This window comes from Felis catus, chromosome D4 (assembly GCF_018350175.1).
Source record: "Felis catus isolate Fca126 chromosome D4, F.catus_Fca126_mat1.0, whole genome shotgun sequence".
Classification (NCBI taxonomy): Eukaryota; Metazoa; Chordata; class Mammalia; order Carnivora; family Felidae; genus Felis; species Felis catus.
Genome location: NC_058380.1, coordinates 92,725,461 through 92,752,795, shown reverse-complemented (window position 1 = coordinate 92,752,795; position 27,335 = coordinate 92,725,461). Strand labels below are relative to the sequence as shown.

General features: G+C 67.6%; 1 protein-coding gene across 4 annotated transcripts; it reads right to left on the bottom strand.

Moving 5' to 3' along the window:
* Positions 1–231: 231 nt before the first annotated feature.
* On the bottom strand, positions 232–7,722 carry EGFL7 (EGF like domain multiple 7). 4 transcript variants are annotated; one of them, XM_006939646.4, is made up of 9 exons: positions 7,626–7,722; positions 3,946–4,067; positions 3,708–3,824; positions 2,690–2,805; positions 2,358–2,453; positions 2,054–2,218; positions 1,275–1,339; positions 582–782; positions 232–434 (listed from the first exon to the last, which is right to left on the bottom strand). In XM_006939646.4, the coding sequence occupies exons 2-8, from the start codon at positions 4,023–4,025 to the stop codon at positions 621–623; spliced, it is 801 nt and encodes a 266-aa protein (XP_006939708.3). In that variant the 5' UTR covers positions 4,026–4,067; positions 7,626–7,722; the 3' UTR covers positions 232–434; positions 582–620. The 4 variants fall into 4 exon arrangements, with proteins under 4 accessions (XP_006939708.3, XP_044898427.1, XP_019672317.2 ...); XM_045042492.1 differs by having other exon boundaries at positions 582–744; XM_019816758.3 differs by having other exon boundaries at positions 582–744; positions 2,358–2,450.
* Positions 7,723–27,335: the final 19,613 nt, after the last annotated feature.

Below are 27,335 nucleotides of genomic sequence, written 5' to 3'. Positions count from 1 at the left end.
GCCAACTTGCCACCTAGAGGCTAGTTTCGCCTTCCGGAAATCACCTGCTCCAGCCCCTGCCGCAGAGGGAGGACTGGGACCCTCTATAGGAGGCTGTATAGAGGGGCTGTGTGGCTGCAGCCCCCTGCCCTGCCCCACGGCTGCCACCTTTCCCTCCCCCCAGGCAGCAGGTGTCCCCTCCCCCCAGGCAGCTTCAGAACACCGTCCATGATCCACCAAGGACACAGCGGCTCCTGAACCTTCACTTTATTCTGACACAGATCACAAGGGGCCCCCCGATGTGCTGCCCAGCGACAAAGACCCTCGTGCCTTCCCTCCGCCACGGGCCCGCTGGTGGGGGTGCAGAGGTGCCGGCCAGGCCGCCCCACCCAGCACCGTGGTGACCGGCTCTTGGGAGCCAGAGCCGGGAACCCATCACAGCTCCTTGCAGGAACCTGTGGGCGGGTGAAGGGCTGAGGTCAGAGGTCAGTGCCCCCCACCACCTCCCCCCCACCCCGCCCTCTGGCCCCAGCCCCCAGAGCCCTCAGGCTCCCAGGGAGCTCCGTGGGTGGGGAGGTGGGCACCGGGACCCCAGCACTCACAGGACCCCAGCTGCTCCTCCAGGAAGGAGATCTGCTCACTCAGAGAGTCGATGCGGTCCAGCTGCTGGAAGGAGTGAGCCAGGAGGCTTCCGGGGTCGGGGAGCCCGTGCTCCAGGGCCCTCGAGGCCAGGCTATGCAGCGGGGCCAGCACCAGCTGCAGCTTCTGTGGGGCAGGCAGAAGGTTCCCTCTCTGCTCCGCGGCTGTTAGGGAGCACTGGCCAGTAAGGCCTGCCGACGCCCACACCCAGCTCTGCAGGGCCCTGGGTATTCACCCGAGGGAGCTTCTGGGCCAGGAGGGCCAGACAGGGGGCCATAGGGGGACACTACATGGGCCAGTCCAGTGACGGTCCCCAAGGCCCAGGGTCCCGGGTCAGGGGATCTAGGAGGGGTGGACCAGAGCTTTCTAGGGGTCATCGAGCCAACGGGCCCATGGAAAGACGGCAGGGAGGAGGGTAGGGGTGGACCTGGGCTCGGGCCCTCCGCCCGCCTGAGGGGGCGTGGCCAAGCTTGGTCCCTCCTCCCCTGGGGCTCCCAGGCATCAGCCCGCTGCCCCTGCCAGGCCCCGGCGGTCAGTACCCAGGAGGCCTCCTTCCCGGGACCACCTCCACCGAACCCCGCAACCACTCTGAGGGTCTGAGCTACGTGACGGGAGACAACGGGGTTGGGGGGGGGGGGTCCCGGCCCAGGCCTCACCTGTTCCAGCACGTCCACCCTTGACCGAAGCCTCCGCACCTCCTCCTCGACTGTGCCGTCTGTTCCTGGGGAGATCCCGGTGCTGAGTCGGGCAGGCCCAGCCCCACACCCCAGGCTGGCTCCTCACCTCCCCCGGGAGACCTCCCAGCCTCCGCCGAGTGTGGGGCACGGGTCTGGAGACAGGGGCTCAAGCCCCAGGGGTCACAGACCCAGCTGCCGTCGCGAGCCCACCCCTAAGGCAGGCGCCCAGGCGGGCCCGCAGACCACCTCCGCACACCTCGGTGCCCCCCGCCCCGGCCCCCACGCTGTGCCAGGGGCCCCGCGGTGCTGAGCGGTCCGAGCCGAGGTCCACACTGCGCTCCTGGTGCCAGGCTGCCGACAGCGCATTATTACTCACGGTACGAGTTTGAAGTGTCACAGCGCGTACCAAAAGTAATAATGTCCCGTCGGCAGCGGAGGTGTGGCTTCTCCCGGCTGCCCGGGCAGGGGCCGCGGAGAAGACGCGGGGTGGGGGCCTTCTTCCACTCTCTCGGCTGAGATGAGGCCCCCTCTCGGCAACCCGTCCCGTGATGCGCCGGGGGGACGGCCACCCGCCTTTCCCCTGGGGAAGACCCCCACTTCTGCCCGGGTCAGGGAGATGGCCTGCCGCCCGGGGCTGGCTGCCCCCACGGTGGCGGGCACAGATCGGCAGGGTGACGCCCAGCCCCCTCTCGGGCCCTCCCTGTCCCACCTCCCAGCACAGCAGCAAGGACGTGGGCAGGGGCAAGGGGGAAGCTTACCTGTTGTGGGGTTCGGGGCTAGCCGGGGGGTCCCCCTCTCGGGCAGGCAGAGGGCACCATCTGCGGACGGGCTGTGCCCCTCCTGACACCGGCACGAGTAACTGCCCGCGGTGTTGATGCAGTGCTGGGGGCAGGGGCCCCGTCCGGTACTGCATTCGTCCACGTCTGCCGGAAGAGGGGTGTGGGCAGGGAGGGGCACCCACACTGAGCCCCCTTAACACCCGCCAGTCGGCAGGCCACCCGGGACACCCAGGGTGGCGTCCACAGGACCCTTCCCCTCCGGAGGGACGGGAGCCAGCCTCACCTGTCTGGCAGGTGTCACCCTGCCATCCTGGAGGGCAGTGACAGTGACCGGGCCGGACACAGCTCCCTCCGTTCTGGCACGGGGGCTGGCATACTGCTGTGGAGGGAGAGGCCTGTCACGGACTGAGGGGGGGCCCCAGGGCCCTGCAGGGGTGGCAGCCGGGGAAGGGGCGCCGCGCAGCAAGGAGGCGCTCCACTCAGGCGAAAGCGGCGGGTGCTCTGCCCGGGGTCTGGAAAGGGGGATGGGGTGTGGCATGACCAGGCCGCAGGAGCAGTTGGCTAACTGGCCGACTGGGTGCTGTGGGGCCCCTGGGGCGGCCCTGCACCTCGCACCTGCTCCACAGGCCCTCGGGAGTCCACTGGTCCTCTTCCAGCCGGGGCAGCAAGCGTAGCGAGGCCTGGTGGAGGCCGGCCCGGGGCTGCGACGGTAGGCAGTCCTGTAGATGGTCCTGCGGGGTGTGCGGGGGCAGTGGGGCGTCAGCAGACCCGGGCTGGTCCTCCCAGCTCTTCACCGGCCTTCCCTCCCTGGGCGCCGGGCCCCTGGATGCTGAGGGTGCCCTCCTGGGCCGGCACCGCTCAAGCCTCCAGTGCAGGAACCACCTGCGGCCTGGGATCCTGGACGCCCAGCCCCGCTCTGAGCAGGCCCAGGAAGGGGTGACTCCCGAGTGGGGCTTTGCCAGCCCCTCCTTGGCCGGCCTGCCCAGGGGCAGGTGAACGGGACAGGGCCCCACCCCTCACCGGGCGTGCATCTCAGGGTCGCAGCCTGGGCCCCACCCACACTGCCCCCACCTTCTTGGCCAGCTGGGGGTGCGGGGATATCCCACAGGGAGGTCTTTGAGAACCCCCACAGAAAGCAAAATCTTTTTTAAGGCAAGTTGCCAGCCGAGGATGGGAGACGCGCCCCCTCGTGCTGGCCACTGGGATGTCCTGGGTGCGTGGGGGCAGGGTCTCTGTCTGGTGACCACTGGGGCTGTCATGGGGAGAGGGGGACCCACTGGGGCTCCGAGGCAGGTGTCGGGGAGGCAGGCATCTCAAGCGGTAAGAACTTGTAGCCAGCCATGCCGGGAGCGGGCGAGCCCCCCCTGAAAGCAGAGGGGAGCAGGCAAGATGGGTGACCCCCTCCGAAGATGGGGGGGGCGGGCAGGGAGGAGATGATGTCTGAGCCTAACCACAGCCACGGCCTGGGACCAGGACCGGCCCAAGTCGACAGGGACGCCGGCCTCTGCCGTCCACTCAGTGAGTCCTTTGACCCCTCCGGGCCCGGGTTTCCCAGCTTGGGGCGACCCGCCCTCCTGGGCCTCAGGGTTTACGTGTGGCAGATGGGGGCCCTGCCGGGAGCGGGGGCACTCACCGGTAGGTGCTGCAGGCTCGGTGCCCGTCACAGGTGGTGAGGTAGGGCTGGTACGCCCGCTGCACAAAAGACTCAGACTCGGGGCCCCTGGGAGCCCCGACGGCACACACCTTGCGGCTACAGAGGAGGGGGGAGCAGCGTGTCAGCCCGGGGCTCCCGGAGCCCAGACTCTGGGGAGGGGCCGAGGGCTCCTGTGGCCCCCCCCCGCCCCCCCGCAGTGGCCAGAGGGCCGACTCACCCAGGCCGGAAGACGTGCTCCGTGCCACCCACTGCCAGCACCAGGAGCCACCCCAGAAGCAGCTCCCTGGAGTCACACATGGCCCGTGCGTCCCAGCGGGTTGGCCTTCTCCTGACGGTGGCCTGGAGCACAAGGCACAGCCCCCTAAGTCCCTCTGCAGACCCCTCCTTGAGCCCGTACCTCTGCGGGCGACGGCGCCCTGGGTCTGCGACACCCGTCCCGCGCAGCCGCTTCCCCAGCAGGAGAGCCCCAAGGCCAGTGCCAGCCCCGTCCTCCCCCAACCTGTCTCAGCAGGTGAGGCCGGCCCTTTGCCAGTCACAGGGGCCCAGGACCAGAAGCCGGCACCCTCACGGTGGGGGCGGAGGCACGTTGGTCTGGGTGAACCGTGAAGGTGTCTGTGGCTCCAGCAAAGTTCACCTGGGAAGGTGGGGGCCCAGGGGGAGCCTCTGCACCCGTTCTAACGCCCTGGCTAGCGCCCTCCTTGTCCTGACAGGACAGTACCAATCTCAGTCTGCACACGGGGCGTTAGTGAGCAGAGCTAGAACCCAGCCCAGCTGGCTTGGCCCTCGGGCCCTCAGTGTCCTCATCTGCCAAATGGGGAGCCAGCCGTGGCGGGGGGGGGGTGGGCAATGAGGGTGCAGGCGCTCAGCATGCGGGAGCCATACGGTCCAGAGAACGGGGCAGAGCCTGCGTATAGGAGGGGGTCACTCCTACACTGGGGTCTGACCGGTCTGGCCCAGGGATCCCAGGACAGCGGGGCGGGGGGCACCGGAGGAGCCCTTCCCACATGCCAGTGGAGCCAGAGGCCATCCCTCTGTGCTGTGGATGGAAGTCAAGGAGGCCGGGAGAGCATTCCTGGGAATGTGAGAAACCCCAGCCCAGAATTACTGGTCTGCAACATGCTGAGGGCGCTGTGCGGTCTGGGGGGTTACCAGCTATGTGCGCAGCCAAGCATCTGGGTAGACGGGGAGCTCCCCGCCCCCATGCTCCAGGCACCCCACCCGAGGCCCCCAAGGGGCTGGGTCCCACCCAGGTGGGCAGCGCCTGGCCCTACGGGGCATTCAGCAGGAAAGCACACAGGAAAAAGCTGAACTTCTGTGGGGGCAGGAGGTAGAATCCTTCTCTGGACACCACGAGGGTCTCAAGAGGCCCCTTCTCCAGCTCTGACAGCTGGTCCCATAAAGAGTGAGGCCTGCAGAGCCCCACCCCGAGGGGAGAGTGCTACCACAGCTGGTCTGCACCGTCGGCTGGGAGTTGGGTCGGCGCTCTGGCCGCCCCCCCCCCCCCCGTGTCACATGGACCCACGTGGGGCGGAGAGGCAGCCGGACCAGAGTCCTTCCTTCCCGCACCCCTGCTCTTGGTCGGTGGCCAAGCGGGGAGGGCAGGGGGAAGCCGAGGTGCTGGGACTTAGTTTGGGGGGCTGTGCGGTGCTTCTCAGCAGTCTGTGGGCAGGGGCACGTCCTGTCAGAGCCAGGGAGGGGGCGCTGGGGAGTGGACCCTGGGGGGGAGCACAGCACACCGTTAGGGGGGGCACTCCTGGGGGTCTAGGCAAGCACAAGAGGATGGGAGCAGGTGGCACTGGGGAGCAGGCCAGGCCCTGGGAAGGCGGAGGTGGGTCAGAGAGCTGGGCAGGAGCCCACCAGGGGCCCACAGACCCTGTGCCCCCCCCCCCCCCGTGCTAGGTGCCTGGTGGGGGGGCGGGGCTCAGTTCTTGCAGATGTAACTGCCCCCCACACACAGCCGCCCCAGCACCTCCCCTGCTCATGCTTTAAAAGAGGAGAGTCAGTGTTTGAAGTCATGTTTCCTCCCGGGCTGGGGGAGGCCGAGGGTGCTGCCTGGCCTGTGCTAGGCTGGCAGAATGTCATTTCCCTTCGCGGTGACAGCCCAGCTGGGGCGGAGGAGCCAGGGCGGGGGTGGCCGCAGCACCTCAGGTTGCGAAGCGATAACGTCCCACCCTCCCGGAGGGTCAGCGTGAGCCCAGCCCACTTCCCTCCCACCTGCCTGCGCGGCATCCCCGCAGCGCCCACCCGGGGGAGGGCTGGGTCCGCAGAGGGAGGGGCCCGACTCGCCGCAAAGCGACGGCCCCGGGTCCCCCTTCCACCGAGAGGGGTGCCCTGGACATTAGGACCCTGGGAGGGCGGAAAGGCGGGGTGACGGGGCACCGGGGAAGCGTCCTCTCCGCCGCCTGCCCCTTGCCTCCCCTCCCCCTGCACGCCGGCCCCGCGGGGGGTGGGGGTGAGGAGGGAGAGACACGGGGTCTGGGGCCCGCGAGGCCCTGAGTCAGGCCCTGGGTCGGGGGCGGGGGGGGGGGGCGACGCTCAGGGCCCAGAGGCGGGTGAGGGGCTGCGACGCCCCCCGCCCCCCTCGGGCCCCCGCGCGGCCCGGCTCGTCGCCTGTTACCGGCAGGGGGCGCCCTTTCCCGAGGCCGCCGGGCCCATTCTCCGGACCCGACGCAGGATCCGGGCAGGGCCGGGGGTCGCGTCCCCGCGCGGCAGCCCCGGCGCCCCCGGCCCGCTCACCTCTCGACTCCCCGCGGTCGCTCCGCGTCGCCCCCCAGCTCCGCGCGCGCCAGAGCCCCCGACCTCCCCCGCCCCAGCGCGCAGACCCCGCCCTCGGCGCTCCCCGCGCCCCCCGGCCCGGCGCCCGCTCCCTCCGCACTCACCGCCCGAGCCGGGCGCGCACGCGCCGCCGCCGCCGCCGCCGCCGCCGCGCCGAGGGGCCCCGGCCCCGCCCTCCGCCCCGCCCCGCCCCCGCCCCCGGCACGCCCCGGGTGGGCCCCGAGGCCCCGCGCCCGCCCCCATTGCGCAGATGGGGATACTGAGGCCCGCGGCCAGGGCGCGCCCCACCCCCCACCCCGGGCACGGCGGTGAGTCAGCCCGAACCCGGGGCTTCGGACGCGCACCCGCCGCGGCGCGCCGCCCCTCCCGAGCCCGCTCCGAGGCCCCGCAGCGGAGCGCGGGGCGGCCGCAGGGGACGCAGGACCGCGACGCCAGCCAGCCGGGAGGCCGCGTGGGGAGCCCTCGACCCCGCAGGCTGAGCCCCAGACGCTGGGGATGGCCGTCACAACGGGGTGGCCAGCTCGCTAGGCACCGGGGGCTGATTGAAGCTGGCCACTACCTTGCAGCCCCACGCGGGGTGGACATAACGACCCCGGTGGCCCGGAGACCCCGTACTTAGACCAGAGCCCGGCTGGATCCTGAGTGTGACACTAAGCGACCCTCCCAACCAGAGTGCCAGGTTAGGGGCCCTGCGGGACCCCCACTGGGCACCCCCCTCCGTTCAGGACAGTCAGGACCACCCCTGAGTGTTCCTCAGGACCCCGGGGAGACCCCGCACCCGAATCCCACCGTCACCAGCAGGGACTCCCGGGCTCCGTTTCTGCGTTTGTAATGACGACTAAGGCAGCCCCAGGGGCAGCAGTGCCCAGTGCAAGACGTGGCTCACGCAGCTGGAACCGGGTGTAGATATGCCCCACCTGGGAGAGCTGGTATTAGTGGGTCACTTCTGTGCCACGATTGTCACGGCCATCGTCATGGGCGAGGCGCGGTGGGGGCCGGGGGCTGGGGGCGCTTGAAGCAGAGCCCCGGCCCTGGTCACCTAAGTGCACCACGTGTGTGTGGAACACATTCCCAGGCACAGCCAGACCCCTGCTGCTGCCCAGAAGCTTGCTGTGGACTCACCTGGAGGAGGGGGCTCCGTCATCCCCTGGGCTCGCGTGGCAGCCGCTCTTCCGGGTGGCGGGGGCTGCCCGTGCCTCCCTTGTGCTGAGGTCTGCAGGTCAGAGACATAGCGTGGGTTGGCGCACAACCTTGGTCACCCCGATGTCCGGGGGCTGGGAAGGGGGCCAGGCTCCTTGCCCCTGTGGGGCCTCAGCCTGCATTTGCCCCAACAGACTCTACCCCCGTGATGGCTGAAGCCAGATGCGTCTTTCCAGTTCTGCCTGTGCTCCCACCGTCAGCCTAGAGACAGACCGGCCTTGGGTCCCCGCGGGCAGGCTGCTGGGGGAGGGTCCTGCAAACTCCTGGGTGCGGCGAGGGCTCCTTGCAGAGCCAGTGGCTGTGGGGTGTCTGAGCATGGCCCACTCTGGGGGGGCTAAAGGAAGGGAGGGACCCCACGTCCTGAACAGAAGCCCCCAGAACAAGAGGGCCCCGGAAGCCTCCGGCAGGTAGTCTGAGGGCAGTGGGGGCAGCTGCCGCTGGGATATAGAGGGTGACAGAGGGGTCCTGCTGCGGAAGGACTTCAGGTCTCCCGGCCCTCATACCCAAGCCGGGCAGCCCTCGCTCAGACCCAAGCAGTAAAGAGTTAAGAGCCAGGCCTGGGGAGGTCTTCCCTGCCCTGTCCCCTGCCCCCATCCTGTCCCTGACCCTTTGGCCCCTGCAGCCTGGCTGGGTCCTCTGGTCCTCACTCTGCCGGTAACCCGGGCTGAGGCCTCGTCCTCTGCTTCTTCATCTGAGAAATGGGGGTTCGTCAGACACACTGCTGATGGGGCCGTGGGACAACAGAGCGGCCAAAGCCAGAGGGGCCTCCACGTGGGCTGAGGTCTTTGGGTGGGGACTCGGGCCCTCTGGGTGGAGGGGGTAGAGGAAAAACAGGCCCCCCGCAGCCTCTCTCTGCCTGAGGCCCCCCCAGCCCTGCTCCTGAAGCCAGCCCGGCAGGAAGCGGGGGGCTCCTTCTGGTCCCATGTTCACTTTTGCTTTGGGGCTCCTCCCTGTGAGCCCAGTGCCCCCTCTGCCTCCCCTCCCAGACCTGCCTCGGGAGTGCCTGCCCACCCCTGAGGATGCCCCCGGGCCCCCAGGCTCCCTGAGAGGAGGGCTGAGCCAGCCTCGGGGGCGGGGGGCTTTTCCAGGACAGCAGAGTCAGCCAGAAGGAGGGTGTGTGGAGGGTGGGGGGCACCGGCCACATTTGGCTTCTCCTTTCAGGGGTCACAGCAGAGGCTGGGCCACCCAGGGCCAAGGGTTCAGGCCGGGGCTCCAGAGTCCATCTAGACTGGGCCACCCAGTAGCGGGCGCCCTCGGCCCAGGGGCCCGAGTGCCCTCCATGCGTTGGGAACGGCACCGATCGGGAAGAAAGGAGGTGGCGGCTGGAGCTCAGAGGTGACACGGGTGCACGCCAGCCGACAGCTGCTGTGGTCAGCGGGGCCCGCTCCCTGCCCCCCCCCACCCGATGTCACCTCTGCCGTACCTGATATTGCCCGGGCCCGGGCTTGGCCGTGGCCACCATCGCTGCCTCCGGGGGCCAGAGGTGGACCCCAGCCCTGTCCTGCCGCCCCGAGGCACCTCCGGAGGCCGCCCGCCTGGCCTGCCCCCTGGAGCTTCCCTCTCGGCTCTGCGGGCAGCCGTCAGGGCAGGGAGGCTCCTCCCGGGCAAGGAAGGGCGGCTTTTTATGCACCGTCCCGTGTAAATCAGGATTGGGATGGGCCCTTCCCGGCCGGACTTCCTGTGTGTGTTCCCCGCTGATAACAGGGAGCTGTCAGCGAATAAACAGGAGGCCCAGGGGCGGGCGGGGGCCGTCAAGGGGGTGGCCTGGCCGAACTGTGGGCAGGGGTGGGGGAGTCGTCCCCTGGGACCTCTAACTCTGAAGCAGCCGGAGACCAGCCTCAGGCCCGGCTGGCGACCCTGGGACCCACTGGTCCCTGTGTGTGGCAGAGGACGTGGCTGGGAAGACCCTGGGCCCAGCCACCTGGTGGGACCGCAGGCCACGCTCCTGCAGCTCTGCAGAAGGGACTGTTTGTTCTGTGCCCCTGGACTCTCCCCCAGGGCGTGTACCCGCACCCCCAGATGTGCGTGTCACAGGGTGGGAGGCAGGGCCCACAGCCCTGGGCGGGGGCACCCAGCCAGAAGAGACCTGGGGACAGGCAAGGTAGGCCGGTAGTCAGAGAGCAGCCCATTCGATGTGCCTCGGGGACCCAGCGTGGCTCGGTAGGGGTGACAGGGAGGGACAGTCATCAGCTCGAAGCCTTCTCCAGGAAAGCCACCCCAAGGGGCAGTGAGCCCCCAGTCCTGGAGCTGTGCCAGCACGGGGCCTCTCTTGGGGGCAGGGAAAGCGTGTCCCCTGGCCCTCCTGCCTCCTTCGGCCTCCAGGAGGCTGAGGGGTGGGAGGGGTGAGGGTGGAAATGGAGGAATGCAGGAGCCTTTGGGCGGCCAAAAGGGGTGCTTCCTCGGTTTGGCCAGGGGGTTCAGCCCCCAGCCCCCCGGACTGACCCTGTTTCCTCATTTAGGTGGTGCTGGGGACCCACAGATTGGGCATCAGTTGCTGTGATCGGGGTGCGTGGGTGCCCAAGGCGGGGCTGGGCAGCCGCTGAGGACACCCCCAGACCGCACAGTTGGCAGAGGGTCCCTGATCACACAGGGCCACTCCAAACCCTGGCTGTCCTGGGGGTTCGAGCCTTGCTCCGGGGTCGGCCCCTTCCCGCCCACGGCCTGGAACACCCTCATTTCTCTGGCCTTGAGCACCTCTGCTGGCCCTTACCTCCCTCCGGCCCCACCCAGCTGGATGTCCTGGCCAAGAGGGGCAGGTGGAGGGCAGCTTGGAAAATTCCCCCAGAGCGACGGGCCTCCTCCCCACCCCCACGGTTGGGGCAGGGTCTGCTGCGGCCACAGGACTGGGGGGCCTTTCTCGGTGGTGCCCCCCCCTCCCGCCCCGAGGCTGGAGCTGGCAGCCGAAACCCTCCTCCCTGTCCCCCCACCCCCCGCGCCGTCCCTTCCCCACATTCACCCCATATTCAGCAATGGCTGAATGTACTCTACAGAGCATGAGAGAGGCGCCCCCGCGGCCCACCGCACCCAGACCCCCACCCGGAGATGTGCTCCGAGCCCCTGGGTGGGAGACCAGCAGACATCAGGGCTGGCTGCATCCGGCCCCCTTTTGTGTACATATGGGGAAACTGAGACCCAGGGGAGGGAGACTTGCCCCAGGTGAACGGTGGGGCAGAGCAGGGCCAGAACGGGGCAGGACTGGTCGGCTCCTTCCTTCTGCCTTTCTTTTCTCCACGACTGCCTCCCCGCTCCCTCAGGGGGTCAGCCCCCCACCCTCAGACCTTCCCTGCCAGTGCAGGGGTGGGGGGTGGGGGGTGCTGACTTTGGGAGTAGCTAATTAGCCAATTATGGGAATGGTTAATGGCTCAGCTTTCCCTTTAAAGCTTGGGCTTGTTAGGGAACTTTCTGGAAGGATGCCGCAGAGCACAGAGGGACAAACACGGGGAGAGGGAAGAAAGCCGGGCTCCCTGGCCCCTGGGTGCCAGCCAGGGTGGGGCCCAGGCTCTGCCTGCTGCCCACCTGTCCTGTAGCCCCCACTGCCCTGCCTCCAGCCCCTCCCTGAGCTGAGATCGGAACCGGGCTAAGGAAAGGAGGCCTTGGGTCCAGGCGCTAAGGGCCCAGCTTCTCCCTGACTTGTCATGTAAACCCCGCTGTGCCCTCCACTCTCAGGTTCCCGGAGCCTCAGGGGCAGACGCAGGAGGAGGGCTGGGGTCCTGCCCTAACCCGGCCCGTTAGGGACGGGAAGGAAGGAGACGGATGTGGGGGAACTCCAGGAGGCCCCGGGGGGCCTGGAGAGGGGCGAGGCGTGCCTTCTGCCCCACGGCCTCCCCCGGGTGATGGATGGGTGGAAGGAGGCCTCCTGGAGGGGTGGGCTGGGGCTCCCTCCACCCCCACCCCCCACCCAGCCTCTCCTCCCACCCCCGATGCCACCCGTGTAGACTCACGAAACACACAGCCCGCCCTCACGGAGTCATCTTTGAGAGGAGTCAGTGTTCCTGTGCCCCAGGCCCATATCCCCTGAGGGCTGGGTGGGTCCCAGGCATACCTGGGCAGCTCAGAGACCTGGGCCTGGAGCCTGGCCGGCTTCCGGCATGGCCTCCGAGGCTGGAGAAAGCTTGCTTTCCATTGCTGGAGACTCTGGGCCTCAGTTTCCCCCACCCACCCCAGGCACAGTAGAGCTGGATCCTTGCAGCTGTCTCCCAGTCTGCCTGAAAGTTCTGAAGTCAGTTGGTTGGAAAGGGGTCTTGTTGCCTTACCTTCCCTGAGCGTGCCGGTCAGGCGGTGGGGCGTGGCATAGGTCAGCCAGGAGCTCCTGGGACCCCTCACCACCGAGCTTTCGGTCTCTGCAGCCCCCGGAGAGGGTAGACCGAGCCCCCAGCAGAGGCCGGCTCAGGCGGCTTGAGGCCGAGGGGCACCGGGGGAGGCGTGTGACCAGGGCTGCAGGAAGGAGGGACGAGAGCGCAGAGCAGAGGAGAGATGGGCCTTCCTGTTTACCCCCGGAGCAGCCGCTGGCCTCGGGATAGGGTGACTCTGTCACCACGGCAGGGTCCAGCTTCTCGCCAGATGTGCAGAGCCTTCACCAAGGGATGCGCCGGGCCCGGTGACCTGTCTGTCCCCGGTGGGGGCTGGGCACCCCCGGGCCGGGTGAGCCGTCGATGCCTGAGCTGGGCAAGGGTTCGAAGGGAACCCGACGTTTTCTAGGGAGCCTGGGGTCTTCAGTGCTCCGTCCTCCACCCCACTGCCCACGGGCCCCCGCTCGGCCTGCCTGCTGGAACCCCCTGTGCCAGGCACCGGGCACGGCACTCACAAAATAGCCTTCAGATGATGCATCGGAGGCAGCCAGGGGCAGCCAGTGGGAAATGAAAGCCCTGGTCGTGGGGCCCAGGGGGGCCTGAGCAGCGGGACACCCTTGGGGAGCGCTTGGTCCCTTCTCCCTGCCCCCCGGGGCCCCACCTCCTGGGGACTGCCCATGCCGTCACGATACCCTTCCTGCGGCCCGTCCACCGCTGCTCAGGCCGGAGGCCCAGGATGCCGCCTTTGCCCCGTCCTTCGTTCCCATAGACCCCCACGGGCTGTGCCTTCAGAACACGTCCCTCCTGCCACTGCCCCATTCTGGTCCAGGCCACCATGCTTCTTACCTGGGTGACCTCCTCCTCGGCCCACGGGGTAGCCCTGCCCCCACCCCGGTTTTTAGGGAGCTTTGTGAAGGGTGACATCAGATCGTGTGACGTCCTGTAAACCACAACAGAAGGCTTCCCAGCGCACTCGGACCAAGTCCGATCCCTCACTCGTGTCCCGATGCCCCTCCCTGAGTGCCAGCTCCACACTGCCGAGCGGGACCTCATTTGTGCCGCTCACACGGGGACGGAGCTGGCCCCCTAGCAGGTGCGCAAAGGGCAGGGAGAGGCCACGCGGGCCACCCATCACAAGCCCGCCCAGACGCCCCCCCCCCCCAGGCAGCTGCACACATGCATCCTCACAGTGAAGATGCACACCACGGGGAGCACGGGCAACCAGCACCCCTCCAAGAGAGGCCCCGAGTCCGCCCCAGGCGCCCACGGCGTGGTTCCGCCTGCTTTCATGGAGTTTCAAATCCACGGCGCTGCACGGTGCCCGAGTGGTGTTGGCCTCTCCCGCTCCGTGGCACGTCTGTGGGCGGCCGGTGCGGTGGTGTGCCCACCCTCTGGGCAGCTCCGTGTTCCGCAGGGAGAACAGAGCAGGCCGCGCACACCGCCGGCCCTGGCTCTTACCCGTGGCGCTGCTTTGGTGGTCTCTGTGCCCGCCTTCCGGCGTGGCTCCCGGGCGCCTGTCCCTGGGACTGTCTTGGGGGACCCGCTGGTCCGGGGAGACCTGTAACACCAGGGACTGCCCAGCAGAACTCCCGGTCACTCCCCCAGCGCCAGGGTACCCGGTGCCTCATGCCCTCTTGGCACGTTTGATGGTTTTGCTGTGGTATCGCTGGATTACTATTTCTTCAACGGAGGGAGAAAGACTCATCCTGTAGTAGAGACACCGAGGCAGGGTGAAAGCCAGGCACAGGACTCTTGGGGAGCAGCACAGCCCCCAGGGCGCCAAGCTCCGGGCTTTAGCGGGCCCAGCAGTCTGCAGGCTGCGGGCACGGTGGACGTCCCAGGGCACTGAGTGGGTCTGGGCGGTGGAGAGAGAAGGGGCCGCCCGCTGGGGAGCGGGAGTGGGCTTAGGGGTCCCCCTGTGCAACCTCTGCTGTGGCTGTGCTCTGTGTTCCCGCTGCCAGGAGCCTCCAGGAAACACTCACCTCCGTAGTGCAAGGCCTGTTGGCCAGGTGGGGGGCCAGGTGCTGACCATGGCCACGAGGTGGGCATTGGATCCTGCCTGGAGGCTCACAGGGCGGGCATTTGTGGTCAGGGCCCAACTGCCACAGCCTCTTGCTGAGCAGGGAGAGCCCCTGGCAGAATCCAAGACCCCTCCCGCCTCCCCCCAGTATCGTGGCCAGGCCCTTGAGGGTCACCTTCGGGGTGCTTGGCCCCCTGGCCAGGGCTTGTCCCAGTGCGGGCTCCTCTGGGCCCTGGGGGCAGCCCCCACCCCCTTGGGGCTCCCTCCTCCGTGGGGGCTGAGGAAGGGGGCTTGCCCCGGACCCCCACCCCCGGTCTGGCTCCCCGGACGGAAGCCCCACTTGCAGTCGGCCTGCAATTTGCCAAGCCCGGCGGATGGGGCGGCCGTTAACGCCGAGAGGAAAAAACACTTTATCTCCCGGGACGGAAAGGGAAGCTCCTGAGAAGGGGGGCAGGTTGATGGAGGTGGGCGACCGTTCAGCCCTGCCTGAGGGGGCCATCCTGTCCCTGCCCTGCCCACCAGGGAGAGAGGGAGCCAGGCCCTCTGAAGCCGACGAGAAGGACAACTGAGGCCCTTTGGCACCACGCCGCGTGCACGTGGGTCCTCGTGGGCTGTCACGCCTGCCCTGCCAGCTCCGGGCCGGGATCCGACCCCCTTTATGGAGGAATGACCTCTCGGGGCCACAGAGACTGGCGCGGGAAAAGCCTGACCTCTGACCCAGAGCTGAAGCTCTCCCGGGGCGTGGGCAGGCAGGGGTGCGGGGGCCGTGAGGGACAGATGAGCCGGTCCCTGTCCCCCAGGCAGGCTCCTGGTACGTCATCTGTGACTGCCCATTGTCCCAGCGGCCGGGGGAAGCTGGGGCTGCTAGGAGGGGCGTCAGAGTCCCCTCCCCAGGGACAGCGTGACGCCTTCGGGGTTGTCACGGGTGCCAGTGAAGGCAAGGGCATTAGAAGCCGGAAGGCTTCCCTGCCTCAGTTTCCCCATGTGTCAGATCAGAGTGTGGAGGGTCTGGGGGCCCTGGGCAGTGGGGGGGGGGGTTCGGAGGCCTCTGAACTCCACCGAGTTGGGTGGTTTGTGCTGGGCCTTCCCAGGGTGGGGGGAGGAGGGGTCGGCAGCTTCCACCAGGTCCCCAGGGGGCCCGTGACCCCAAGTGCGGAGTCCGTGTGGGTGGCCTCGAAGCGTCTCCAGCATCCCCCGTCCACGACCTCAGCTCCAAAGTTGCCTGTGAGTATCATTATTTTTCAATATCCTTAAAAACGTAAAGAGAGAAAGGAAAGAGGCCAGAAATCTCTGCTTCCTCTCAGCCAGGAAACAGGAAGTGAGTGTGCGGGGAGATTGCGAGCCAGGCTGCAGGAACAATGGGGCCCCCCCGAGGGAAAGGGGAACTGCGTCAAGCAAGCAGCCAGGGTGGGGGGCCCGCCTGACCTCTCCCGGCCGTGCGGGGGCCCCGCGTAAATTTAGTCTGGGTCTTTCCTGATGAAAAGCTCCAGTGCCCTGCTGCTGGGGGGAGGGGGCGCGAGGCCCACCATGGCCCCTGGGCGTCGGGGCTCCTGGCCCCGTAGGGTCCATCCAGCTGTGCCCTCCTCTCCCCTATGGGTAAACCGAGGTCCAGGGGGGAAGAGCCTGGCCTGGGGGCCGTGCGGTGTGGGGAAGGCACACCAGCGCCTGCGTGGTCAGGGCTGCCGGTCGTCCCCGGAGGGGCCCCAGGCCCAGGACGCGAGGAGAAAGGCCTCTCCTCACGCCCCCTGCCTCAACGTACCACCTCGCGCCCTGCCGTTAAGGGAAAGCACGCCTGGCGGAGGTGGAGGGAGGGCAGCAGCGAACGGGCGCCGTGCCAGGCCTGGCTCTGGGCCCCTGGCGGCGCGATCTCAGGCCGGGTCCAGGGGGGCCGTGACTCCTCAGCCCCACGGGTCAGCGTGGCGTCTCTGGCGCGGGCCCACGGAGCCGTAAGTCACACGGCGCACGGCGCCCTCTCTCCAGCGGTGCAAGTCCGCGGAGCGTCGTCTGGTGACGACGCCCAGCGGCCGCCATCACGGCCGATCTCAGAGCCCTTCCCTTGCTTCGAAAGCAGCCTGGAGCTTTGAGCGGTCGCCCCCGGAGCCCTCCCGTCCCGTCCCCGCTGTGCCTTCCGTGTCCAGACGTGTCCATTCTGGAGTTTCACACGAGTGGGATCCCACGCCGTGTGGCCCTTGCGTCGGGCTTCTCAGCACGTGCCAGGCTCGTGGGTTCCGTGGCGCGTGTCCGTGCCGCCCGGGGTGGTCTGCCTCGTCCTGTCTGTTCCTCAGCCGGCGGACGTCGGGTCGTTTCTACCCTCTGGCTGTCGTGAACCCTGCGAACGCCCGCCTAGATTTTTCCGCGGACGCGGACGCTCACTTCTCTCAGGTACAGACCTGGGCGTGGGGTCATGGGATCGGGTGGCGGCTCTGTGCCCCCTTCTGCCCCCTTCTGCCTCTGTGATCACACTCCCCTGCCCAGCCCCAGGAAGGCCGGAGGAGCCACTGAGGTCCTACGGGGACCCTGGGACGGCATAGGAAGGGCACCTGTGGCGTGGAGCTCGTGGCCTCCTCCGGGCCGGCTCGAAGCTCAGCCCCAGGAACCTCTCGGGACGTCACACGGCCTGTGGGCTGTTGCCTTTCTGCAGACTTGGAGCCGGGAGTCAAAGGGACCCCCCAGGATGCTGTCCCAGACCCGGCCCTGGAGCCCCTTGGAGATTCTTGGGGTCCAGGCCAGTCCTGGGCAAACCCCCATCCTTTCCAGTGTCCTCGGGCCGTAATGGTAATGATCAGACGCCCCAAGCTAAATCTTAGGGTTCCCCTTTGACCTCCGCTGTGCCAGGAGTGGACTGGGGTCCAGAGAGGCAAGCGCCCCTCGAGGCCATTTGGCACACGGCAGAGCTGGGCTTAGAGCCCAGGCCCCCCTGAGGCCTCCACGTGGCCGGCACCCGCTCGCTGCCTCCCAAGCGCGTTCTAGGATCAGAGTGCTCCCTGGTGAGCAGGCGCCCCGTGCCTGGGTTCCCCGTGTCCTTGACCCCCTGCCTGTTCTCCACCAGCACCCACCACTGTTCCGGGGTCACTCGCCCCCGGGCGTGACCTTGGGGAGGTGGCCCGGTGTCCTTCCCTGGGAAGGGAGGGGATTGGAGTCAGGCCTCCCTCCAGCCCGGCGACCGTGGTGGCAGCTTGCGAACAGGTACCAGGTGTGGGGGCCGCCCCGAGTCTGAGAGGTCGGTGGCACTGCCTCAGACCGCCATCCTGGCCCCGAGGACGCCAGCCAGACCCTCAGCCAGGATGCCCTGCAGCCCGTGGTGGCCCCCCACCCCCACCCCCGGGCCCGCCTGGGGATCGCAGCTTCCTGAGCCAACCCCGTTCTGCACAATAGCCGGAAACGCCTTGCTCGGGCTGTGGTCCAGGCGGCCATGTGTGGCCCTGGGAGGGCTGGGAAGGCTGCTCTGCGTGAGCGCCAAGCCCCCCCGGTGGCCCTGAGAGCCCCGCCGGCCTGTTGTCTCTGGGCGGACCATGGCCACCTCCCCACGGAAGGCTGGGCTGGCGGGGTGTTCGGGACGCGGGCCACAGCTGGCCATCATGCCCAAGGCACACCCCGCTCTGTGGTCAGGAAGGGACGCCCCACCCCCACCGCGGCCCAGCCAGGAGGCTCTGCCAGGTTCGTAGGGCGAAGCGTAGAGGGCTCAGGGCTGTGTCTGTGCCGATGTCCACGGGCTCTTAGTGGGTCAGACTCAGGGGGTACAGGAGCGCCCCGAACCTCGCCCCCCTCAGCTCCCCACCCCCCACACTTTAAAGGAGCAGTATCCGGAAGGGAGGGAAGCACCTTCCTCACCGGGCTGATGCCCGGAGTCGCGGTCCAGCCGGGCCCAGCGCCCCTGAGGGAGGACACAGGTCAGGGACGAGGCTTCTGCCCCGGGAGGCAGAGAGGACGTGATCCCTCCAGGGGCGGAGAAGCCAGCTGGCCTGTGGCTGGGAGGGGACAGGAAGGTCTCTCTGGGCCGGGCGTCACCGACTGGGATTGTGTTTTGCCGCTCCAAAATGGAAATAGATGTTTTCTGTGTATCGTCAGGGCCGTGAAGCGATACGTGCTGGTTTTGAAAGAGCCGGTGGGTCGGAAGCACGAAAGCCGACGAGAAAGCTGTGCGTCTCGCTTCCCACCGCCTGGCGTTTGCAGGGCTCCTGCGTGCCCGCGACGCCCCGCCGTCCACAGGGGCGAGGGTGCACGGGCCTGCACAGAGCGGCTCCCGCCAGGCCAGCGCGTCCTCGAGGTCAAGCGTGCTGGGGGCTGAGTTACATTCAACACTTACAACAAGACACGTACACTTTGCACAAGACTATTTTTTACCGCGCTTTTGGGTTGACGGCAATATTGAGAGGAAAGCACCGCGTTTGCCCGTGGACCCCTGCCCTCACGGTGGGCTCCCCGCCACGGACACCCCACCGGGTGCTGCACTTGTCGCGGACCCACACGGATGCGTTGTCGTCACGCAGAGCCCGGAGCGTGCACGGGGCCGTCCGTCCCGTGGGTTTGGACAGACGTGTGATAGCACGCACCTGCCGTTCCGTCTCCCACGCCGTGTGCTCGCCGCCCTACCGTCCCGAGCACACAGTTTCGTGTCCGTGCCGTGTGCGGGCCCAGGACGGGTGCCCGCCCGCCGCCAAGTGGGATTCCGCGGTACGGTGACCGCGGTTTGTAACAGAAGTGGCTCACTTACGGTGTCTCCAAGAGTAAACACGGAAATACCACGCGGCACAGCCTGTCCGCTCCTGGGTCCGTGCAGGAAGGCGCTGACGGCGGGCACTGGAAGACGGATGGTCGGACACCCGCCGCCCGTGGCTACGGTTCACGACAGCCACCTGTGCGCCCACCGATGTGCGGGTCGGCGAGGTGGCATTGCCACACCACGGGATATTGTTCAGGCACAAAAAGGCCTCAAGCGCCCACACGCACCGCCACGTGGATGGGCCTCAACGACGCGCACGTAGGAAGGGCGTTGGAGCGTTGGTGCGGCTGAGGGGCCGGGGGCCGGGCGGCCGGCTTGCTGGGTGCGGAGCCTCAGGCTGGCAAGACGAAACATTTTGGGGGCCAGGTGCCCGTAGGGGCCGCACAGTGGTGTGAGTACAACCAATGCTGCCAACCTGTGTGTCCTGTACGCACTCCCACGACTTGAGAGAATTCATAATGGAATGTGCCAGGGGCGCCCGGGGGGCTCAGCCGGTTACGTGTCCGACTTCGGCTCAGGTCATGATCTCGCGGTCTGTGGGTTCGAGCCCCGCGTCGGGCTCTGTGCTGACAGCTGGGAGCCTGGAGCCTGCTTCCGATTCTGTGTCTCCCTCTCTCTCTCTCTCTCTGCTCCTCCCCCGCTCGCACTCTGTCGCTCTCTTTCTCTCAAAAATAAATAAACATTAAAAAAAAATTTTAATGGAATATACCAGCCCCCAGACTCGTACACTCTCACGGCGAGCTGCTAGGCACGTGGACTACATCTCGATGCAGCTGGGAAACGAGAAGAATCACCCGCGGGCGGGTGGGGCCCTGCCGGAGCCTCAGAGCGGCTGCCCGCCGGGCCGTGCCGATGGCCTGAGAGGTAGCCGGGGACTGGCTCTCACCCCACGAGACACGGGGGGCATATTTGGAGGGACCCCAGCCTAGGAGGGCACACCTCCTGGGCCCAGGCCCTCTGCCCCACGCTCTCGGGGGGCCCGGCGTGGCCCCCGCCCTCCCGGCTCTGTCTGCAGCGCCCTCCGCGGCCCAGTGCCCACCCTCGCGCCCTTTCCCCAGCCAGGGGCAGCTGCCGGAGCTGGGAGAGATCACTTCTGGGGCCCGAGGTCCTCCACAGCCCGTTTACCAGACCTGCTGTGCGGCCAAGGGTTGTGGTCACTGTGGGCAGTGGGGCACAGCTAACAGTCCCCTCTGCCTGTTGTCGGACTCATGGTGACGAGGTCATTTTAGGTCAGATGGCAGGTAGAGTGGCTTGGGAGCTGGGTCCCCGGGGGTCAGCACAAAGGCTGAGCCAGGCCCGAGCTTCCCTGGGACCTCAAGCGGGGACACGGGCAGCCTCTGCTCCTGGGGGCCCCTGGGATAGGCCTGAACCACAGAAGCACTGTGCACAGAGGTGCTGGGAGGGGTGGGGACCCGCTTCCTGCTCCTTGAGAGCTGAGACAGAGCACTGGCCCCGGGGGGAGCCGGGCAGGAAGGAAGCCTCGGTGGCCATGGCCAGCTTGGTCCTGGCTGGGCCAGGAGCCCTTGCCACCCGGGGCCCCAAACTCCCCCAGGCCTCTGAGCACAGGGGCAGAGAGGAGGCGGAGGGGGAGGCGGAGAGGGAGGCGGAGGGGGAGGGGGAGGAGGGCCACCACCGGGCCCTGGCCCTCCCGCCCCAGCAGGAAAGGCTGACCGGGGCCAGGGACAAAAGGCGGACGTGCGGCTGGCCATGTGGGCCCTTATCAGGCCCGCACCCGCCGGGCCGCAGGGTCTCTGCGGAAACGCTCCTCTCTGCCCGCCTTCCTGCCTGCGCCCGGCCACCCCGCCAGGCGCTGTGCAGGGGCGAGGGGAGGCTGGCAGGGGTGAGGCGGTGGGGGCAGCCGGCGCAGGCCCCCTGGCCTCCGGGGCTCCGGACGGAGATTGGAGGAAGTGTGAGCGTTCTTCTCTCTGCCTGCCGCGTGCTGTGACGTGACAGCTAATGTTCTCCCCGTCTGGCAGGCGCCCCGGGCCATCGAAAGGCCCTGCAGTCCCGAGACTGTGGCCGACCAGGTCCTTGCTCGTGCTCGGGCCCCGCTGGGACTGTGCGGCCCAGGGAGGGGGGGGCGGGGGATGAGCACAGGCAGGTGGGGCTTCCCCGGGGGTCACCACACACTGCAGCCCACCACACTCCCCTGGGACCTGCACGCTGTGTTTTCTCGACAAAAAGCGTGTCTTGATGAACAGATTCGAGGAGGTCCCTGCTGCGGGCAGCGGGGGATGGGGCTCGGCGGGTGTTCCCACCAGGACCCACGGTCGGCGTGGGGGTGGGGGTACAGGGGGCCTTGTCCTGCGGACCCTTCTCACCACCCCTGGGGGCGGGCGCTGTGGGCTCTGAGGTGCCACAGCCTGAGTGTCCCGGCCACGCCAGCCTCCTGCCCCTGTCGTCCAGCCCCGGCCCAGGCCCCCGCTGCCCCCTGGTGGACGCGGGGCAGGTTGAGGCCGAGCTGGTGGCAGTCATCGCTCACAGCACCCCGCCCACCCCAGCGCGGACCTGCAGGACATCGGGCTGGGGAGAATGGGGGACCCAGACCAGCCAGGTCACTGGTCCTTCATGATCGGCTTCTGGAACCTTCCGCCCACCGAGTGTGGCACGAAATCCGCGGGAGCGCTGCCGCACTCTGAGGAGGGGGGGCCGGGCCCAGCCTTCAGAGCCATCCTCAGACCTACAGCTGCGCAGGCCTCCCAGCGAGACCCCAGCATTTGTCCCGTTGCCCACAAAACCCACAAGACTCTCTCCCGCCCCACCACCGCCCGGGAGGACACAGGAGCAGGCGGGGGGGGGGGGGCGGGGTGCTTCGGGGAGGACACTGCTGGTCCTCTGGGGCTCGTCAGGACCAGGTGAACAACTGTCTCCATCTCCCCAGCATGTTAAACCCAGAGTTGGGTGTGACTGCACCCCCCGCCCTCCCCGGCACCGGACCCTGGGTTGGAGGGTTGCCCCGCCCCTCCCCCCACACACCCAAAGGCCCCAGGTCCCGGGCTCCAGGCCCCAGGCGGCGGCTAAGTCAGTCTGGAGACTCAGGCTTCCCTTCTGTGAAATGGGCAAGAGTCTCTCCTGGGTGCCTCTGTGGCCGGGCTGAGGCCTTGTCTTCAGACGAGGCATGTAAACCCGTAACCGTGTAAGCCGAGCTCGGTTAATTACTCCCGTTTCCAGAATGAACAGACCAACGTACAGAGAAGTTTCTCAGTTCTGGTGCCTGGGGAACCTGACCCTAGGGTCAGGGGCCTGGCAGCGGGGACTTTTCGAGCTCCTGGAGGGTGCCAGGGTGAGGCCAGGGTAGAGAGGCCCCGTCCCGGTGGGACCCGGGCCGCCCTGACAAGGTATGGTCCGCCGCCACGGGGAGCAGAGTCCGGTGGCCACTGCCCGGGCCTCCGTGGTCACGCAGGCTGCCCCGATGACACGGGCCGCGTGAAGGCACCCAGAGCCCGCGGCAGGGTCCCCCATTTCCGCATAGGGCAGGCAGGGCTCCAGGAGGGCCCCCAGATGCTTACATGTCTCTGATCCCTGGGTGGAGAGGGGCTGATCAGTCACTCGAGTCATGGGAACAGGGAGAGACTGGTCTTGGGGCTCAGGTCTTGGCTCTGCTATGGGATGTGACCTCTGTGCCCTCATCCAGGATCAGGCAACGGCTGTGCCCCTGCCATGGGCAGCATTAGGCCAGCGTCTGGCTGTGAGAGTCCCTCCTGGCGGTCCCGGCCGGGGCCTGTGACCCACGGAGCAGAGAGGGAGGGCGCCGGCCCAGGATCTGGCTGCTCCAGCGGCCAGCTCGGTCCCCGAGGATTGCCGGGCCCAGGGGGCCCGCTTCCCCATCCCATGAGGCCAGGGCATCAGCTCGAGTGGTGCTGGCCTCGGCCACGTGCTGAGCTGGCGGATGGGGTGTGCACGGGGACCAGGACGGGCCCAGCACTTGTGTCCAGAGCACGTCCGCACTTGGGACCCGTCTGGCTGGACGCCTTGCTGCTGACCCGAGAGGTCAGAGGAAGTCCCTGGTGTTTTCCAACCTCCCTTGCAGACACCACCCATCTGGGCTGCTCCGGGGAGCACCCAGGGTGTCCCCGGGAGCCCTGTGTCCTGCCCCCTGCCGTCTGCTCACCTCTGTGACTACACCCCTGGAGAAGCATCAGGGGCGTACGTGACATCTGGCTCCCATCTCCATGCTGGGGGGCTCACTGGGAGCAAGGGTCTCAGCCCACACCCCAGACACAGGGCCTGGCACTCAGGGACACCGAGGCCTTCCTGCCCTGTGTCGACACGCAGGGTGGCCCGTCCATTCCTGTCCCTCTGGGCCCGGAGGAAGGGTGGGGGGGCAGGGACGGCTCTGAGCGGAGCCTGGGAGGGACCCCTTCCCGGTTTTCAGTCTGGTAGTCCCCACGGGCCCTGCTGCTCCTCCCACAGCAATCTGCGAGGAGCAGGTGGGCCGGGCCCCATGCCGTTCACCCGCTGACCACCGGGCGGCGGCGTTCCACCGCGTGGGCCAGGCTGGAACCCGCCCTGGCCTGGTGGGTACAGCCAGCACCACCCCAACCCTGGACCGGGCTTTGGGCAGGCCTGGGACCCCGAGTGTGGGAAACGTGTGGCCAGGCACATTTCCTTGCCAACCTGTGCAACTGTCCAGGGCAGCCCTGTGTGTTGCTACTTCCCAAATGTGCTTAAAGGATGGACAGGGGTCCAGAAAGCCAAGTTCAGTTCCTTGTATTTGCGAGAACCCGCCCTTTGCACGTGGGCCACCCCCTCTCCCAGGGGGCTCACCTGAGAGGCTTCCCGGAGCCGTGCCACACCCCCTGCCTGAGGTCCCACCACCTGCAAGGGTCCCAGCTGGCTGGATCTCAGCATCCTTGGGAGCGCGTCAGCCCCAGGGCCCATGGGGGAGCCGGGGGTGGCTGGGGCTCCGCGGCTCTGGGCCCCCGGGGCCTCTGGTGCTGGCCCTCGTAGCTGCCCTCCTCTGTCCACTCGCTCTGTGACAGAACTCAGGGTCTGCTGTCCATCACACGGGGGGCCACGCTGGGCCGTGCCCGGTCACAGGGGACACGGCAGGAGCAGGAAGGGCAGAAGGCTGGACCCGGCATCTTCACGGCTCCCCCAGGTGCCCGGCCAACGCCGGCCAAACGCTTCCAGGGGATGCAGTTTGCTGCCGGGCGGGAGATTCCACCCTGACAGGTCATGTCCCTTCCAGGGGGACCGGCTCTAAGTTTCCGGGCTCGCAGGCGGAAAACCCACGGGGGCGTTCCCGAGGTGACGGGGAAAAGAAGTCCCGGGATCACAGGTGAGCCTCGGGCTTCAGGGTGACGGGTGCAGAGGGGACAGGGGGACCAAAGCCCCAGGAGGCAGGCTTTGGGGAACAAAATGGCTTTGAGCGACGAGCGACGAAGGAAGCCTTACCGCTATCCTGGCTCCCAGTCGGCGAACCCGGATCGAAATGTGGGAGACCGGCCATCTTGAGGCTGTTGCCGCCGGCGAGCTAGGTCAAGGTCACGGGGCCCTCCTTGTCTGCTGCAGCAGTGACATCCGGACCCCGGGCTGTGGCCGCGGCACGCAGCGATCTCCCCCCGCAGAGTCGAGGTGTCCCTGCAATGTTGGTGGTGAGACAGACGTGACACAGCAGTTACCGTCTTAGCTGCTTCTGAGGTTGCGATTCAGGGGCGTCGGGCAGCCGCCCCCTCCCCCTCCGTCCGTCCCCAGAACGCGTCCGTCTTCCCAGACTAGACTCTGCCCCGTTACACACAGACCACCCCCCCCCCAGGCTTCCCCCCCCCCGGTCCTACCGGTCCCCTCCCCTCCCCCGCCTCCTCCCCGTGTCTGGAATTTTCTTCCCCCTCCCTCCTTTACTGTGGTGAACGACACAGAGCATCACGTCCACCATCCGAGCGTTTGACGCGTGCGGTTCAGGGCCGCCCCGCGAGTGGCCGCCCTCCGTCCCGGGACCGCTCGTTGGGCAGATAGGAGCCCCCGGCCCCCAGCTCCCCTCTCTGTGTCCGTGGGTCCGGCCGCCCCAGGGTCGCAGATGAGCGGATCCTACGGCGTTCGTCCCTGGGGTCTGGCCGTTCTCACTGAGCGCGTGTCCTCCGGGTGCATCCGCGTCCCAGCTACGGCTGAGGGGGGTCCACGCCGGGTCCACGCTGGGTTGACCACGCTTGCTTCTCCGTTTGCCGTTGACGGACATCTGGGTTGTTTCCACCTCTTGGCTGCCGTGGGCGCGACTGTTCACTTAGGTGTCCAAGACCTTGCTTTTAACGCTTCTGGGTCACGTCAGGGAGCGGAATTGCTGGGTCCCGCGGTAATTTTTCTTTTCTGGGGAAGCTGCAGGCGATTTCCCGCATCCTCTACGCCGTCGCCAGCACCTACCTCCGGGGGTTTGACGGTGCAAAGTGGTCCCACCTGACTGAACCCACGGAAACCCGGGACAGCCCACCCAGCGCCCCCCTCCGCTGCCCCGCTGTGACGCCCGCGTCCACTCTGGCGGGCTGGGGCCACGGCTGCTTCAGCACGCACCTGCCCGCCCGCTTCCTCACATGCCCGGTCAGCTTCGCTTGGATGGCCGATATCTGGCCAGACAGGGTTCTGGCTGAGATCAGCGTTTAAATCAGCAGATGAGTAGACGCCCTCCCTGGCGTGGGTGGGCGTCACCCCATCAGTGGACGTGTCCTGAGCAGGAGAGAACGCCTCCGGCCTGACTGCCTTCGGCCTTGAAATGAAACCTCGTTTCTCGCTCCTGCCGACTCACCTGCAGACCCGGGGACTTGTCAGCCTTCGTAGGTGCATGAACCCCTTATAATACATTTCTGTTTCTCGGGAGAACCCTGACTAACACAGTAATGGCCCTGGAGGAGTCGGACCCACAGACACGGGGGGCTGCGGGGGGGGACTGGGGGAGGGGAGGGACCCACAGACATGGGGTGGGGGAGTGGATGCTGGGGGAGAGGAGGCACCCACAGATACAGGAATGGGGTGGGGGGGGGACTGGGGGAGGGGAGGGCCCCAGTGTAATGGGACAGAGTCCAGTCTGGGAAGATGAACACATTCTGGGGACGGACGGGGGGGGACGGCCGCACGACAGCGTGAATGCCCTCAACACCCCTAACCTGCGCCCTTAAAAGCAGTTAAGAGGGTAAATGTTACGTCATGTGTATTTCACCACAATTAGAAACCGTAATTTTTTTAAAAACTTAAGTTAGAGACACAGAAGGGATCCCCCCGGGGAGAAGGGGGGCCCCCCACCACGGAGGGTGACCACATGGGCCCACGTAGGCACCAAACGGACGCAGCACACTTCCAGGGCGACCCACGAGGACAGTTTTCAAAACACACCCGAACCCCGTCCTGAGCGTCTCCAGAAAGGAAGACGAGCACTCGGCATCCCCCGCGTAATTTCATCCTGACGTTTTTCCATCCATGAGGAGCAGGGTGCAGGTTTCAGGAAGGTGCCCCCTTCGCCGCCGCCCCTGCGTGCCCCGCGTGACCGCAGCCTGCGCTGTCAGCGTGTAAGTGGACTTTCTTAAGAATTGGTTCAGACTCACGCCAGAGTGTCGAAGACGGTTTGGGCCCCGCACGCCGCCCCCCAGCGCCCCCGCGACTGTGTGGGGTGTTGGCTGAGACCGAGGACCGGACGCTGATACGCTGTCATCACTCTAAGTTGGAACTTGATTCGGATCTTCTCCGTTTTTACCTGCATCCTCCTCTGTCCCAGGGTCCCCCCCACCCGGACCCGCACTGCAGGCAGCTGCTCCGGGTGGGGACGGAGTCCCTCGGTGTTGGCCACCTTGTCGGTTCCGGGAAGGTCGGGCCAGGCGGTTCGCAGAACGGCCCTCAGCTGGGATCTGTCTGATGTGTTCCTCGTGCCGGGACCGGGGCGGGGGTGTGGGAGACCCCGGAGCCGAGGTGCCCTCGTCGCCCCGCCGTGTCGGGGGCGCACCGGGCATCGCCCCTGGACACGAGGTCGGGGCGTGGGTGTGCCAGTCGCAGTTGGGGACTCGCGCTTCTAGGCCCTCTCGCTGGCAGAGCGGGGAGGTGGATGCGCACGGACGGCCGCAGGACCCCTGCGTTTACACGCGGCCGATGTGAGCGCGCTGCGGTGACCCTTCGCGACACGGGTCATGCCAGCACGCCCCTCCCCCGCTCCAACAGAGACAACAGAGTCAGGATCCCGTGCAGTGGCTCCCGAGCCGCTACCCTGTCGCCCCGCGGGACAGTCCTGGGCGCTCATCCCCGTTAAGGTCCTTTTCAGTGCCGAGTACGTCCCCTGAGCGGCCGTGGTGCGTGTGCCGAGCCGCTCACCTGCCGACGGACATTTCGGAAGCCGTGCCTTGGCTTCCCGGAACATTCTCGCACAGGCTGTCGGTGACTGTGGGAGGCCGATTCTAGCGCCGGCCCTTGAACCCCTCCGTCCTGAGCGCGGTGGGGGTTACTCCTACCATCAAGTTTCATCATGGGCACAGAGGAGGTCGTCCGGGTGAGAATAATCTCATCACACGGTTTCGTTACGAGCAGAGGGTTTTCTCTGCAGGCGGGGAGGGGAGCCAGAGAAGAACTCTGTGCTGCTTTAAATACAGAGGGTGCATCAGCCGCGGAACGAGGGTGGCCTTTAG